The following is a 17059-nucleotide window of genomic DNA, read 5'->3' on the forward strand; positions in this document are numbered from 1 at the left end:
TAACAAAGTGACTTTTTGCTTTTTAATCCTTAACACATATTCATTCAATTTAGTATTAAAACTTGATTTGTGCAATATATAAAACAATGATTTTATTTTAATCTTTTACTCTTGATTGTTTCATTTAATTTAGTACAGTTACATTAAACATAAAATTACGTATTATTTTTCAAAAATGAGTAAAAATTAACAGAAGATGGAAGAATGATACTTCTCCAGAACAGAGGTGGGCTGCTAAGGTGGAACGGTGACGTGTGCTCGCCGCCGTGGCTCTGAGTGCTAGAGGAGTCCAGCGCAATTATGCTACTGCACCTGGGCAGGAAAGTGCTATTATCTACTACATCATGATGCACCTGTGTGTCCGCGCGCGATTTCTCTTCCTGCCCAGGTGCAGTATCATAATTGCGCTGGACTCCTCTAGCACTCAGAGCCATGGGAGCAAGAACGTGTCACCGTTCTACCTTAGCAGCCCATCTCTGCTCCAGAATCTCAAAAATCTTATTTATATCAGAGATCAATGTAATGGGCAATAATCTTTTTATGATTTCATTATCTTGGCAATCACATCAGGAAATGCAGACAAATTCTTCTCATTATCAACATTTATGACAGACTGGTAATTCAAGTAGAATCTCAGAATCTCAGAATACCGTATTTTTCGCTCCATAAGACGCAGTTTTTTTCCTCCCAAAGTAGGATGAAAAATCAGCCCCGTCTTATGGAGCGAAGATGCAGGCAGGGAGGGGGGGGAGGCGCTGGAGCAGAGGGGGGGCTAGCAGGGAGATAGGGAGCGCGCGCAACCGCCCGTGCGCCCCCGACATTTCCAGCACCCCCCCGAACCCCCAACCCGGGTTCGGGGGGGTGCTGGGAAACCCCCCAGGCCAGCTGCGACCTTTTAAAACAGCCGCGCCGCTTCCCAGCTGACTCCTGAAGCCAAAAGCCAAAGGCGAACTTCCGCGCTTCAGGAGTCAGCTGAGAACCCCCAACTCGGAACCGCGTTCAGACGATTTTCCCCCCCTGTCCCCGTCCCCGCGCCTACCGCGCACCGCTCGCCTTCCCGGGCAGCCCGACACGCCGGATCGCTCGCTCCCTCGCGCGTCCCGCCCGCCGCCAAGCCCCGCCCGCCGCCAGGCTTCTTCCATCCACCTTGCACGCATTAATCGCTTTTCCATTGTTTCCTATGGGAAACAATGTTTCGACATACGAGCTTTTCGACTCACGAGCCTCCTTCCGGCACCAATTAATCTCGTAAGTTATTCTGTTATTGTAATAAATATTTTAGCCCACTTTTTGGCTCAAAATATTTTTTTTCTATTTTCCTCCTCTAAAATCTAGGTGCGTCTTATCAGCAGGTGCGTCTTATAGAGCGAAAAATACGGTAAGTGGATCAAAAAAATAGAAGATTCAGAAATTTGTATAGAGATAGAACTAAAGAATTTGGTGGAAAAACTCAAATTAGTGGAAGCAGAGTTGCACTAAAGCATTAAAATACAAATATAATACAAACAAATTACTCCATTCTATATGTACTTCTGCTTAAATGAAGGCAAAACTTTAGTGTGCACCCAGGATGATGCAAAAACATGCCTTAATATTTTCATGTAAAGATAAAATATGTAAGAGACCGAACCTGAATTATCAATTGGCCTTTCTGGGAATGAAGGGAGGACGGTATGGAGGAGGAAAGAAGATTGCTGATGCTTACTGCCAGTTTCCCACAAAGAAGTTCCATAGGAAAACAATAGGAAATCAGAAGTCATTCCCACTCTCACTGATTTTTTGTCCGTTCATTGTCATTATGTTTCTTTATTTAGGTAAGATAATATCTCTGAAACAATGACCCAGCAAGTATTGGATTGTTCAGTAATCTAGTATTTGTAATATTAAACAGTAGAACCCCCAGTTTGAAGAGGGGTATACTTAATGAACTGTTACTATTACAAATTGAAGGGTCCCCAGGAATTAAAGAGCTTCTTTCTGGCAAATTTAATTTCTAAAACTTCCGGAACTGCTGAACATTCTCTTCCTCCCAATGCATGGTTTGTGAAAGATCAAGTGGATCTGTCAGAAAGCTAATAGAAAAATGTTCTAAAGATGAATGGGACCAAAATATAACTTTTTGGCTTGAATTAAAACAATTATGTATGTTAAAACACAAATGCTGCATTTCAACGTTAGAACCCAAAAACGTAAGAACGTAAAAGCCTAAAAACGTAAGAACTTAAGAATGTAAGAACATAAGAACAATCTGATCTAAATGTAGTTCATAAAATCACATACCAAAATGTCCTTTCTGTTAATGACTACTTCATTTTCAACCACAGAAATACACAAGCACGTAATAGAGTCAAACTAAATGTAAACCATTCCAAACTTGACTGCAGAAAATATGTCTTCAGCAATAGAGTGATCAATACCTGGAAAGCACTACCTGACTCTGTGGTTTCTTCCCCAAACCCCAAAAACTTTAACCTTAGATTGTCTACAGTCGACCTCTCCCTGTTTGTAAGAGGTCAGTAAGGGGCGTACATTAGCGCAACACTGTGCCTACCATCCCTGTTAAAGGGGAGTCTCATAGGTATTAAATCTTTTAGCTTTGACACCTATTATATATATATAAAGGGAACACTCAAATAACACATTCCAGATCTGAATGAATGAAATATTCTCACTGAATACTTCATTCTGTACAAAGTTGAATGTGAAATTGACTGTCAATCAGTGTTGCTTCCTAAGTGGACAGTTTGATTTCACAGAAGTTTGATTTACTTGAAGTTATATTCTGTCTTTTAAATGTTCCCTTTATTTTTTTGAGCAGTGTATATTTAAATATATATACTGTACTGTGTTCCTAGGGAGTTGAGCAACTTAGAAATATAATTAAATAAATAAATAAAATAAATATCATTATATTTATTATAATTACGGTTAATATCATTATATTAATAGACTTAAATCACGATTAAGTTTTGCCGAGGAGCTTTCATAAAACTTAAAGACATACCACACAGCTACCCCTACGAAGGGTTCCTTTGCAACCCTCTGGACATGTTTCACTGTTTTTTGTCAGAATTAATTCGGGATAGAGACCTGCAGCAGACCGGCGAAAGAGAAAACCCGCTTCCCCAAGAAGCTTCAGGAGACGGATGGAGAAGTCCATCCAGAACAGTTACCCATCGAACAAACACAGAAGCACGGAATCCTAAATAAATACGGCCGAAAGCAAGCTCAGATTACACAGCCCAGTGGAAAGCTGACCGCCGGCTCCCTCTCCTCCTCTTGCCTTTGGACTTTCCTCCATTATCAGTGTGTGTCCCTCCTCCACCTCCTCCGCACAGCTCACCTTTCGAGAAGAGAATAGCCGGCATGAGGAAAATACTTCGCCAAAGGCAGCGGGAAGCCAACACCGCCAGAACGCGGCTCCTCTTCCTCTCCAGCGCGCGCTTTCCTCCTCCCCTCCCGTTACTTGGCAACCATCGAAGCGCGAGCTCACCCTGAGTCCGGAAGAAGGAGCAGGCGCGTGATTAGGCGTGCGCGTGCGCAGCAATCACGAATCCTTCGAATCCTCTGGTGGAGAGTAGGAAACTGTAGAGCTATACACTGTACCTTGTAATATCAGTGTAAGTTTGCATACAACTTCTTACATTTTTGTCTCTCTTGTCGTTAGTAATGTTTCATCATTACATTCTGTAGTAAGCAAATTGGATTCTAAGCCTACGTCACAGTTCTTGGTCCAAAACTATAGTTTCCTCATCCTTTCATTTAAGATTAATGAGTTTTATCAGAGTTTCCTAAATATTTGGTGCCAGATTTTCTTTGACCTGCCTCTTTTTCTCCCCCAATTGATTGCAGTCTTTGCTAAACGTTGTTTACTCATGCGGAGCACATGTGCATTCAAAGCACATAATCTAATCCAGGTTGCTGTGTTTATGGCGGACATGATCCATATTGAGTGCATTCGTTGGAAGACAGCTGTTGCTTTGCCTATTTGGCCTTTCACATCTATATCCATGATACCGTTGAATTTTTCCACAAATGCTAAGACCTGGTCCTAATATCAGAGTGCTTTCTTGAACATTATCAAGTTATACAAGCTTCGTCTTGTTTTCACTATTTTAAACTCACTTTACTTTTTTTTTAAAAAAATATTTATTTTATCAAATACATATTGGTAATATGCAAAGATATAACAATGTTTATATGCATGATACTAGTAAGAGAGAAACATTAGGACAGGGAACGGTAGGCAGGCTGGTGCACTTATGCATGCCCCTTAGGAATCAGGTGAGGTGAACAGTGGGTAGTCTAAGGGTAAAGTTTTGGGGGTTAGGTGATGATACTACAGAGTCAGGTAGTGATTTTCATGCATTAACTACTTGGTTACTAAAGTCATATTTCCTGCAGTTGAGTTTGGAACATTTACTTTAGGTTTGTATCTGTTGTGTGCTCATGTGTTGTAGTTGAAGCTGAAGTAGTCGTTGACAGGAAGGACATAGCAGATGATTTTATGGGCTATGCTTAGGTCGTGTTTAAGGCGACATAGTTCTAAGCTTTCTAAACCTGGATTTGTAAGTCTAGTTGTGTAGGGCAGTGTTTCCCAACCTTGAAAACTTGAAGATATCTGGACTTCAACTCCCAGAATCCCCCAGCCAGCGTTTGCTGGCTGGGACATTCTGGAAGTTAAAGTCCAGATACAGTATCTTCAAATTCTCAAGGTTGGGAAACACTGGTGTAGGGTATTCTGTTGTGAGTGGAGGAATGGAGGAATCCTTACGAGGTGGGTAAAATGAGGACCCGGATTGTGGGGGTAATAGCCTAGCTCTGTTAAAAAAGTGCTATTGCTAACGTGTTGTAAGCCGCCCTGAGTCTAAGGAGAAGGGCGGCATAAAAATTGAATGAATGAATGAATGAATGAATGAATGAATGAATGAATGAATGAATGAATGAATGGAGGGCTCTTCTAGTAAAGTATGTCTGGACATTTTCTAGAGTGTTTATGTCCAAAATGCGGTGTGTAGTAAATGATATTGTAAATAATACAATACTTGTACTATTTAATGTTTATTTATTATTTAAGAAAATGTGTAAGGCCAGCCAACTCTCTCTGAGTGATTCCAGGAGGCTTACAAGGATAAAAACTCAATACAAAGCAAATAGAAAGAACAATAACTTCCCATCCTCCTGACAACAACAATCAAAGGAGCCACTTGATGGGCTTCATATCATTTTGGGGTCACCAAACCCATTGGCAGAACCAGTCTTCAGGGCCTTGCAAAAAAGTGTCAAAGTGTCACCAAACTTATCTATACAGGGACAATGTTCAACAGGGATAGAGAAGGCTTTTCTTCTTGGTTCTCCAAATGGACCTCCTTAGGAGAAGGGATCCATAGCATTCTCTGCCTCTCTGGTGTGGTGAGTCAAGTAGATCTGATTGTGAAAAAGATTGTCCTTCAAGCAACCATTGCTGAGTGGGAGCAGAAAGGTTACTTCCCCTCCATTTCAAAGTGGTGGCTACAGTTACCTGCTAATTGCCATGATTACTTTTTTTAAAGATCTGTTTGCTCATTTGTGTTGAGATGAAAAATAATTTACTGTTCTCAGTTCTGCAGTAGAGCCCTTCTAAATGATCATCCACACTCCATGGCAGCTTTTGTGCCTTAATTGTATGGTGAGAGAATTAGTGCTGCAGTTGGGACTCAAGATAGTGTAATGGTGTAGAAGCTGGCCTAGGAACCAGAAGACAGTGAGTTCTAGTCCTACCTTACAGTAGGCATGAAAAGTGACTACGGATTAGGTATTCTCTTTTACCCCCATTCTACCTCACAGGGTTATTGTGGGGAAAATAGGAGGAAGAAGTTAATATATATGCTCATGAACTTGAGTTATTTATAAAGGAATAAAGATGGGATAAAAATAAAATAAATATATTCCTTGTTTCATTTGTTCATGCAGAGAAGGACCAAACTTTACATAATTTTATTGCATTATTTTTCATTGCTGTTTTCTTTTGGGAACTCACTTAGCTTGAATATTAAGCCTCAAACATTTCAACTATACAGTTATTGAGTGAATTCTACTAGTTAATGCTTAATATTGTTCTTTCTGAATTGGAATGTGTTTGTGGCCATTGGCATTACGACTTTTGTTAAATTGTTTTTTAGTCTTAGGTGCCACTCAGAATCACTGTTGGGAAACCGTTATAAATGAAGTAAGTAAGTAAGTAAGTAAGGAAGGAAGGAAGGAAGGAAGGAAGGAAGGAAGGAAGGAAGGAAGGAAGGAAGGAAGGAAGGAAGGAAGGAAGGAAGGAAGGAAGGAAGGAAGGAAGGAAGGAAGGAAGGAAGGAAGGAAGGAAGGAAGGAAGGAAGGAAGGAAGTACTATATAATACCGGCATTATAGTAATTTTATTACTTTTATTATTGTATGTAAAAATTAGTCCAATAGCCTTTCCCCAAATAAAGGGAACACTCAAATAACACATCCTAGATCTGAATGAAATATTCTCATTGAATACTTCGTTCTGTACAAAGTTGAATGTGCACAACAGCATGTGAAATTAATTGTCAATCAGTGTTGCTTCCTAAGTGGACAGTTTGATTTCACGGAAGTTTGATTTACTTGGAGTTATATTGTGTTGTAAAGTGTTCCCTTTAATTTTTTTGAGCAGTGTATATTACATAAATGTAATTATTTTATTTTTTTTAAATGTATTTATTTATTTTATTTGTCATATATATATAGTAATAATTTGTATAAACATAAGAAAAAAAGTAACGATAAGAGGACAGTAGGACAGGGACGGCAGGCACAGTGGTGCGTCTGTTGGCAATTTTAAACTATGACTTTTTCTGCAAAATTCCAACAAAGCGATTAACAGAATATCTTAATATTTTCTGCGGACGCCACATTCTAAACCTTATTCCCTTACTGAAACGCGCGTGATTTCTACGTCGAACGTTAGCTCAAATCTTATCCTCTCTCTTTCATTAATGGATGGAAGGCTGAGGATGACGGATGCTTCTGTTGGCTTCTGGGAAATGTAGTTCTTTTCAGCTAGCCAAGCGTCCCATTACCTTTGCCGTAAGAGTGTTTGGAACTACAGCTCCCGGGTGACACAAGAGGCTGGAAACTAGGGGGCGGTGGCTTCGCCTGCTTTCATTACCTTCCGAACGAGAGGCACTGTCTCTTTGCTGGAGCTGAGACTGCGCTTAGAGGTGACCTCGAAGAAGGCGGCCTATCTCATTTTCTATTCCCACCATGGTTAGTACTGCTTTCATCCTCCCTTTCTCGGGTAGGGGACAGATACTTTAGCGAGGTATAAAGCGTGGAATTATTTTGATGTACAAATCGCAATAAGAGAGAAGGCATGAAAATCACTGAGGGGTTAACCCTTTAACCGGAGGGAGCTGGGAATGCGGGGAAAAAGCAAGAAGGTGGGCAAAGGAGTGAAATGAGTCCCTTTGCAACGGTAATTCAATGGGCGAACCCGTGTAAATATAGGACTCGGGTGAAAGTGAAATATCCGGATCAGCGCGGGCGGGAGGGGAAGGTTACTCCATGAATTAATCCCGCTCTTAGAAGAAAAGAGCCTAGTGTGATTAATTTTCGGAGCCGCGGAGGTGGACTTGAACTAGTAGAAGTGCCAGCAGTGAAACACGGGAGTAAGGAAAAACTAACTAAATGACACCTGCGCATATTAGTTGCGGGGGATGACAGACTGCGCCATAGTACAAGTAAAGTGGGCTTAAAATAGTGAAAACCACTATTTTAAAATAGTGAAGTAAAATAGTGAAAACCACTGGTACAAGTTGGCAATGTTCAAGAAAGAACCTTGATATTAGGACCACAAGTCTTAGCACTTGTGGAAAAATTCAACTGTCTTGGTACGTAGCATTATGGATATGGATGCGAAATGCCAAATAGGATCCACGTTGCAAGGAGTCAACTATATTGCTAAAAAAAACCATAAAGGGAACACTTAAACAACAGAATATAACTCCAAGTAAATCAAACTTCTGTGAAATCAAACCGTCCACTTAGGAAGCAACACTGATTGACAGTCAATTTCATTTTCTTTGTCAGCACATTCAACTTTGTACAGAACAAAGTATTCGATGAGAATATTTCATTCATTGAGATCTAGGATGTGTTATTTGAGTGTTCCCTTTATTTATTTATTTTGAGCAGTGTACATCACATTGAATGCATTTTCTGGGTTGAGTTCTTTGAACAATTGCAGATCTGCTCTTTTAAAGCTGGGCAGTAAGAAAGGATCTGCTATTTATAAGTGCTGCATTCTGGAGAAAAATCCTTGAAAATAAATGTATTCTCTTGCTGATAATTTAAGGAGCATGCACAAGCGCACCATTGTGCCTACCGTCCCTGTCTACTGTTTTTTTATCCTTTCTATCACTACTTTCTACTTTTGTTAATACAAACTAGAAATTCTATATGCATTTGACAGATAAATAAATAAAATAACCAGTTTATTTTAAAAAATTGGACTGTATGTTGCCTGGTCTCTTAATGTTTCTGGACGGTTCACGAGGTGCTGACATCTTTCTGAAATAGCAAAAGTAATAGATACACAGAACGCCAAATGTCTAATAAGTTGGGAAGAGGAGGAGATATTTTAGTAATTCATCTGTTAAGAGAAGCATTGTTTCCAGTTGGGAATCGCTATCACAAGTATTCAGATGTGGTGCTTCAGACAACAGCTGCGGAAGATGCTGCCAAATTGCCGAATCACAGGACTCCCCCTTGATGGTGTTCCGCTATGCAGCTGCTGCAATTTTTGACCTCATGGCATTGCTGTAATGACTTGCCTTGTGACTTTCAAGGTGATCTTCAAGTAGGCACATGCTTCATTTCCAAATTCTTGTCAGAATTATTGTCTCAGAAAGGTTAGAAAGTAGCAAGTTTCTAGAGCCTGGAAAGAGATGTATAAATTGCAGTGTACATCCAGCTTTGAGGACATGCCATTTGCTCCTTAATTAGTGGCATTTAAATTTCCCTGATTGAAGGAGAAGAGCACTCACAACTTGGCGTGTAGGTTGTAGGAATGGCACTCTTTATAATGATAGGAATGCTTTCTGAAATGTCCTGAATTGAATGTCCAGCTCTTACTAAAAATAGGTATTATTAAAACAGTACAAAAAGATTATATCCTATATATATCTTAAAGCTACTACCTTATAGATAGGCTGCCTAGGTTCAAATCCCAGTAAGAGTATGGCTAGCTAATGAGAGCTAAATAGCTTGAAATAGATCTATACTAGTCTCCCTTCATTTTCATTATCAGCAAAAATATGTATGCTTGTGTGTGTATACATTTATATTTATATATGTGTATATTATTAATGGACCATTAGCAAAAGCAGTAAATATTTATGCAAACAACTGATTTATGTTTCCCCCCTATAATTTCTACATACCATTTAATCACGGTGTCAAAAATAATTAGCAAATATGTATGCTTGTGTGTGTATACATTTATATTTATATGTGTGTGTGTGTGTGTGTGTTAAATGTTTTTAGGATCAGAATATATGCCTTACAAGGCAGAAGCCATATATATATGCCTTACAAGGCAGAAGCCCCAGGATCAAATCCCAGTAAGGGTATGGCTAGCTGATGAGGCCAGAACAAGGCCGAAAATAGCGCTATCGTGGTCTCCCTTAATTTTAAAAATTCAGCAAAAACATGTGATACACACACACACACACACACATATACACACACACATACATACATACATACACACACACGCACACATATTTGCTAATTATTTTTGACACCGTGATTAAATGGTATGTAGAAATTATAGGGGGGAAACATAAATCAGTTGTTTGCATAAATATTTACTGCTTTTGCTAATGGTTCATTAATAATATCAGGGTGTCCAGCAAACCTGGAAAACAGGGAAATCAGAATTCTCAGGGAAATCGGTGGTTCGGGAAGTATCAGGGAATTATCAGGGAATTTGTGAAAAAAAACCGGAATAAATCAGGGGGGGAAACAAACTGTATTAAAATGTTTAAAAGTCAGGGAAAAATCATGTTTAAAAAATCGCGCTGCCTGGCAGAGTCTAGTAAAAATGAGCATAACTGTGGAAACAACTGGCTTCCTCAGCTGCCAATATTTCTCCACGGCTTAGCCGTTTGGTATGACGTCATCCACAACCGCAACTTAACTAGATCGCAAATGACAGGGAAATATCAGGGAATTTCAAAATGCTTTCCCCCTGGACATTCTGTAATACTTTTTGTAACTCACACAGATCATTACTTTGTTCAAACAGGACAAAGCATACATTTGTGTGCTAAAATCAATGGTTCTGAACTGTTACTTACATTTGTCCTGCATGTATTGCATAATTCATCTTGCATACATTGATGTTATATAGGGCACACTCTTTGTTCCTGGTTGCTTGTACTGCAGATTCACAATCTTACCAGCTTTCACCTATGAGCTGCCATGCTAATGCAACAGCTGGTTAATAAGTCCCCTCATTGTCAGCACCTTATACTGTTGCAATGATCATTGGTTCATAAGGTCAGTTCTTGTGCAGATGTGCCAAGAGCTATAATTTTATCCAACTGACATTTATGTAGTGCTGCTTGCACCAGTGCATTTCTGAGATAAGATTTGAATATTGTGCTATTGCTAATACAAAGTGTTGAGAAGGTAGGAAATGGCTTATCTTGTGTCATCCAGGGCAGCTTATAATTTATTTATCAACCCTTCTCGATGAATCGCTGAAGATATCTGAGGAATTCCTGGCAGACTGACTAGCTCTCTTTTAAATATCACCTGCACTTAAATTGCTGGTTACAATAGCAATTTTGTTCATAATCCTCTTTCAAAGCTTTATGTTCTTTAAAAATATCAGTGCTGCTAAAACATTGCAAATAGCAAGAGAAAATGTTTCTCCTATGTATTGGATTCTCAATTTTTTTTTCCTTTTCCAGTCGGAACCAATCCGAGTCCTAGTGACTGGCGCTGCTGGACAGATTGCATATTCTCTACTCTACAGCATTGCAAAGGGTGATGTTTTTGGCACTGAGCAGGTAACACTTTAAACCCCCCCCCTTTTTTTTTACACCAGTATACCTCTACCCAGCAGTAATGATGGGGCACATTTTGGACCTCTTTAGCCAAAGAGGGTGGGATCTAGGAGGAGAGGCTTGTCTTCTGTGGCCACGCCCCCTTTTAACAACTTGCCCTTGAAGATGCAGTATGCCCCACAACCTTTCAGCCTTACAGAAGGGCATTAAGCACTAGGCTCTACTAGTTGGCTTGGGGGCCTGAGGGAGGGGGCTGTGTGTTGGAGGTGACTGGTGAACTAATAGGAATGGAAGCCAGCACTGGATTTTACAGTTTTGTATCTAATCTTGTTAATATTTTTATTTAACTGTAAGCCTCTTTAGAGCTTAAAGAGCAACTTGTGAGTCTCTTTATACAGTGAGATGGGCAGCATATAAATTTATTAAATAAATAAACAAATAAAAATAAAATGATCTTAAAGTGGTTGGATTAAAGTTTCTAAAGGACTGTCCCAGCAAGAACAAAATGTCTTGAAGCTACCCTCTGTGAAAAAAAGGAATAACACTATTACCCTGTATTTTGAATATCAGAGTCAATTGAAAGGATAATAGGAATCCAGTCTATTTATTCAATTTTGCAAAAGATTTGTTCTAAATGACAAACCCAACTCTTTTTATTTTACAGCCTCTTGTACTTGTGCTGTTGGATATCACTCCCATGATGACTGTTTTGGATGGTGTACTTATGGAATTGCAAGATTGTGCTCTTCCTCTTTTAAGAGGTGACAGAAAATCAGAATTAGTCTTACACAAATGTTTAGGTTGGATGAACTAGATACTCAGAACACAAGATACACTGCCAGCTTCACCACCTTGTTTATGGAAATAAGTATCTTGCTGTCATTTTGTGAACTGAAGTAATAGCACCTTGTAAAGGAAATGAATTACCAGGTTTAAAGGAACAATATTTCAAGTGTTTGGGGCATTTCATTTGTAATACAAGTAGTCCTTGACCTATGATTATTTGTTCAGTGATCATGCAAAATTCCAGCAAAGCTGAATAAAATGAATTATAAGCGCTGTTCAAAGTAACAGCCGTTGCAGTATTCACAGAGTCACATAATCAAAATTTGGTAGTCCACTCAAATTTACAACTGCAGGAGGTACTGGAACTACCCCCACCTATCTATGCTCCTCTCCCCCTCATCACTTGGTCCACCAGTGCGGAAAACTGCCAGGGAGGCCTTGGCCTACTCCCCACCTAGCCAGGATATCTTAGCTGGCTCACTCCCACCAAGTTCAAGAGGCTTCAGCCCACTCCCTTCCCCATCCTGGGAACCCTGGGAGGCGTTGGCCCACTCTTTACCCTACCAGTGTGTGCAAAATTAACTTTGATATTTTTCTCCAGCTGCTGAGGCTGCCTCATGCCATTCCCTAAGTTGGTTCCATTCTTGCAGGGCTTTGGAAGATGTCTCCAAATTGACAATTTGGAGACATCTAAAAGACCACAAAAATGGAGCCACTTTTACAGACCTTCAGAACCCTCCTTTTCCAAATGGTTCAATTTGGAGAAAAAGAGACTTATGAAGTACTGAGAATGAAGCCTGGTTGGAGAACGGCATGAGGTGGACCTGGTAAGAAAGCCATGCCTAACAGGCTGAGCATACCTGTCAGCATTTGGAGAAAAACAGCACAGGTAAGTGGGGTGTTTTGCTTGTGCTGGTTGGAAAGAGATTGGGCAGAGGCATCCCAGATCTGGCAAGATACGGAATGGGCTGAAGCTTCTTGGACCAGGTGGGGAGCTGGTAGAGGCCTCCTGGTCAATGGCAGCTTTATGCTGCACTGCAGGACCACCACCACCCAAAGCCTATGATGGGGCTCTCACCTCCACAATCCTTTATTTGGGACTTTAACTGCTTAACACCCAGTTAAACAGCGCAAACAACAACCATCCAACAACAAGCACTACCAGGAAATCTAGGATTATGGCTGTTGAGTGAAGTGGTCATATAATAGCTTGCTTAATGATTGCACTGGGCGTCCAAGATTCTGATCCCAGTTATCCTAAATCAAGGACTAATTGTAATTAAAAATATTTTAAAGTGAAATTATTAAATAGATTTTATTTTATGGATGTTACATATAATTAAAAGTCAGCTGTCTTATGTGAATTTTACTTTCACAAATAATTTCAATGGTAATGATCTATTTATTGTTGGTTTTCCAAGATCTGATTGTATCTAAAGTTTATTTTGATGACTGTAAGAAAACAAGTATCAATAAGAGCCATGAAGTTACGTTTCATTAGATGTAAATTATTCCTTTTCACAAATTGAAGCATTAATCTTTATTTTGATAAACTGGCATCTGAAAACCATTACAGAAGTTGTGATTCACAATAAAATTTCAATTGGAACTCTGTTCAGCTATCAGTAAATAGCTCATTGAATTCTCTTCACAATAGAGCCATGAACTCATCTTTTAGCTGGGATTGTTGACCTCTTTCTTTCTGCTTGTAGAGGTAATTGCAACCGACAAAGAAGATGTTGCATTCAAAGACCTTGATGTAGCCGTTCTGGTTGGTTCAATGCCAAGAAAAGAGGGCATGGAACGGAAAGATCTACTCAAGGCAAATGTGAAAATTTTTAAGTCCCAAGGAGCAGCATTGGACAAGTATGCAAAGAAGACAGTTAAGGTGACTATATGTGACATAGTTTGCTGCCTGACTCCCTCAACCAGATCTAGTTGGTTTACGAAATCAGTATTCATGCTTACATCAATGTATTCTCCAAGTCCTCATGTTGTGAAAGAATTACAAATAATGTTAGGCCAATAGTGGGACATGGGGACATTAAAAAAACAATAATGAATGAAATAGTATTTTCTCCAGGGAGCAAATGTATAGAGTTTGGTATATTTTTATTCTTCCTATTTTTCATTAGCCTGCCTGTAATTAAGTCTGACTTTTATTTTCTCTATCAGGTTATTGTAGTAGGTAATCCAGCAAACACCAATTGCCTAATTGCTTCAAAATCAGCTCCAACCATACCAAAAGATAATTTCAGTTGTTTAACTCGTCTCGATCACAACAGAGCTAAATCTCAGGTACGCATGATTTTTAAAATTCCACCTGGCAGTTAGTGCATAAAGAAAGCTTTTTCTGGAAAGCAGAGCATTTAACTGAAACATAACTTTAAATTGTCAAACTGACATGGGCAATTTCTTCTCCCTAACTTCAACTAGATTGCTCTAAAAGTTGGTGTGACTGCTAAGGATGTCAAGAATTGCATCATCTGGGGAAATCACTCCTCTACTCAATATCCAGATGTTAACCATGCCAAAGTGAAAATACAAGGGAAATATACTGGAGTTTATGAAGCTGTGAAAAATGATAACTGGCTGAAAGGTGACTTCATTACAGTAAGTAATGGTTTAAAACTTCTGTACTTCTGTTTTCACTTTGAAAACATACCGCCTGGGTGACCATATCTTGGGAACAGGTATGCCACTGCTTATTATCATGTATCTCTGTGTCATGGAGAAAAACAAAATCAATTTGTATAAAAATGTTGGTATGGTTTCTAATATCTTTAATTTTATTTTATTATGAAATCCCTCTTTTAGAAGGATGCAGCTTATTTGCCTACATGGACGGTAACTCAAATTATTTATAAAATTCAAACCATCCCATGGGTATCTCTTCATTAAAACTTTGTGTTGCCTGAATTGCCTCCAAATTGTTATCTCCCCACAAGTTTGAGCTTCATGATGTTAAGATGTTATCTCTCTCTCTTTTACTAAACAGTAATATGTTTAATATAATCAATCTTAGTATAGTTTCCTTGCCCTATAATTCTAGAGTTCAAGACATTGGAATGATACCCTTAACTAATTAGTGCAGTAAAGTTTTGGGTGTAGGATTCTCTATAAATCATTGAGGACTAGCCACAGTACATGCAAGTAATCTTGTGTTATGCTTTTTAATACTTCAGACTGTTCAGCAACGGGGGGCAGCTGTTATTAAAGCCCGGAAACTGTCAAGTGCAATGTCTGCAGCCAAAGCTATCTGTGATCATGTGAGAGATATCTGGTTTGGCACTCCAGAGGTAAGCATTGCCCATGAGCCTTTGGGCTTAGACAAGAACTCTTTAAAACATAATAATTTGATCAAGTTTTATTGGGCATGTGATTTCTGGTTGATTGAGATACACACGTTTTCTTGAATTTTTTTGTAGGGTGGGATGTAATTTTATAATGAACATAAAGAGAACAAAGATATTAATTTGGCTGTTTGGTGTACTATTAAGAATGTAATGAAATGTTATAGGACACATTTTGTGTTTTTACACAAAGCATTATAACATGAATTATTGCACTGGTAGAAATGTATCACATTAATTATTTTTGATTTGCTTTTATAGGGTGAATTTGTTTCAATGGGTGTTATTTCTGATGGGAACTCATATGGTGTCCCTGATGATTTGATCTACTCATTTCCTATTGTATTATCAAAGGTGTGTAAGAAGTATATACTCAATTTTATACCTGAATAAAAGTCCATATTTACTTTTGTATAAAGTGACAGTTTTTAGCACACTCCTTTCTTAGTAAGCAGAACTCATAACTTGAATTCTCCAATATTTTTGCAAAACATCAATGCCTATAAATCTGTATTGAGTAATGAAGATTCCTAAATGTTGGTCCATAGTGACGAGTTAATGTGAACGTTTACATTTAAAAATACCACAGACTTGCAATATTTGAATAGTTATTTCTACAATTATTGATTCGATACACGTTTGACAAGTATAAATAAAAATGTATTTTGAAATAACAGATGCAGTTAGTACAACATTTCATCTTTTTCTTATAAACATGCATTTGCCCTAAAAAAATTTCAATTCTGATTTGGTGAGGAGAGTGTAGTTAAATATTTCTTTCCAAAAACAATTTAGTGTAATTAAATCTATGGTAATCCAGTGTCTATAAATAGCCATATTATATGTAACAATAAAGGCAGCCAGCAAAATAATACCAAAATACTTTGCTGCCATAGAGTGGTATAGAGTTTTTCAAATAATCTTAAAAGATGTTAATCTTACCAATGTCTTCGCAGGATAAAACATGGAAGTTTGTTGAAGGCCTTCCTATTAACGACTTCTCCCGTGAGAAGATGGATTTGACTGCAAAGGAGCTAGTGGATGAAAAGGAAACTGCAGTGGAGTTTCTATCTAGTGCATGACTAAATGATCATCAGAATGTGAGAGACGACTTAAATACGGAGGAGTCTAAAAGCCGTCTCTAAATGCAACATCAGATGCTACTCCTGAATCAACTTTTGTTCCTTTGTGGCAATTCCTTCATTACATGATTTTTTTTTTGGTCCCTCTTGCTAAGTAATGATGTAGTTTCAGATACAGTTTGCACACTTGACCAAATCCTACAGATATTTTGTTTCCTGTGTTGCATTGTGCAAATGCCTATATTTTGAACTTGTGATCGCAAATAGAATTTGTTTATTGTAACATCAGTCTTTCACTGTAGGTTAATGGCAAAACCATGTATAGTGTGAGGATGACTTTTATGATATGGGTTTTAGTACTAGGTTAATAAAGGTACTCACTAGTAGTCTTTATGGAGGGAAGGAAGGAAGAAAATGTATTTCTACACCAAAAAAACAAAATAGAAATACAGTAGTTTACTGAGTATCATGAATATGCTGTGTATTGATCACCCAATCTCTCACAACTAATCTTACTAGAATTACATTAAATTCCATTAAAGATATATGCACTCCTCATGTATTGTTTAGTTTGCTGTGATCAAAATACATAAAATGCAGTCTTCAGAAAAATCATTACGTTGTAAAATAAAATAGAATTTGGAAGTGACTTAACAGCATCACTATACATTGAAGCAACATTTTCTAACACAACCGCCAAAGGGTTTTATTAAGTTGCTTTGGACTGAAGCTCTAATGGGGGTTTATCCTTGCCCTGGTGACACTTAGACTTTG

General features: G+C 38.5%; 2 protein-coding genes across 13 annotated transcripts in view; one reads left to right on the forward strand and one right to left on the reverse strand.

Annotated features, from left to right (window-relative positions):
- WDPCP (WD repeat containing planar cell polarity effector) overlaps nucleotides 1-3506 on the reverse strand; it is a 204289-nt gene extending 200783 nt beyond the window's left edge. For 4 of the 11 annotated variants that reach the window (XM_070732543.1, XM_070732539.1, XM_070732542.1 and 1 more), the window contains exon 1: nucleotides 3344-3502. Coding sequence is in view for 3 of the 11 variants with exons in the window: in XM_070732546.1 (XP_070588647.1) it covers nucleotides 3344-3368 (25 nt within the window). In the remaining 8 variants the exon portion in view is untranslated. Of the gene's footprint in view, nucleotides 1-3343 lie in introns of all 11 variants that reach the window. The other 7 variants (XM_070732540.1, XM_070732546.1, XM_070732537.1 and 4 more) reach the window with 4 other exon arrangements.
- MDH1 (malate dehydrogenase 1) lies at nucleotides 3492-16843 on the forward strand. 2 transcript variants are annotated; one of them, XM_070732548.1, is made up of 9 exons: nucleotides 3492-3620; nucleotides 10969-11067; nucleotides 11729-11825; nucleotides 13563-13738; nucleotides 14026-14148; nucleotides 14287-14463; nucleotides 15036-15149; nucleotides 15465-15557; nucleotides 16160-16843. In XM_070732548.1, the coding sequence occupies exons 3-9, from the start codon at nucleotides 11762-11764 to the stop codon at nucleotides 16283-16285; spliced, it is 873 nt and encodes a 290-aa protein (XP_070588649.1). In that variant the 5' UTR covers nucleotides 3492-3620; nucleotides 10969-11067; nucleotides 11729-11761; the 3' UTR covers nucleotides 16286-16843. The 2 variants fall into 2 exon arrangements, with proteins under 2 accessions (XP_070588649.1, XP_070588648.1); XM_070732547.1 differs by lacking the exon at nucleotides 3492-3620 and adding an exon at nucleotides 6998-7258.
- Nucleotides 16844-17059: the final 216 nt, after the last annotated feature.

The sequence above is a fragment of the Erythrolamprus reginae genome, chromosome 1 (assembly GCF_031021105.1).
Source record: "Erythrolamprus reginae isolate rEryReg1 chromosome 1, rEryReg1.hap1, whole genome shotgun sequence".
In the NCBI taxonomy this organism is placed as follows: Eukaryota; Metazoa; Chordata; class Lepidosauria; order Squamata; family Dipsadidae; genus Erythrolamprus; species Erythrolamprus reginae.

What these genes read in the sequence shown, in the direction of transcription:
- MDH1 (XM_070732547.1), top strand. An exon ending in ATGCAAAGAAGACAGTTAAG is followed by an intron (nt 13,739 to 14,025) that starts GTGACTATATGT and finishes TTTCTCTATCAG; the next exon opens with GTTATTGTAGTAGGTAATCC. An exon ending in TTCCTATTGTATTATCAAAG is followed by an intron (nt 15,558 to 16,159) that starts GTGTGTAAGAAG and finishes ATGTCTTCGCAG; the next exon opens with GATAAAACATGGAAGTTTGT.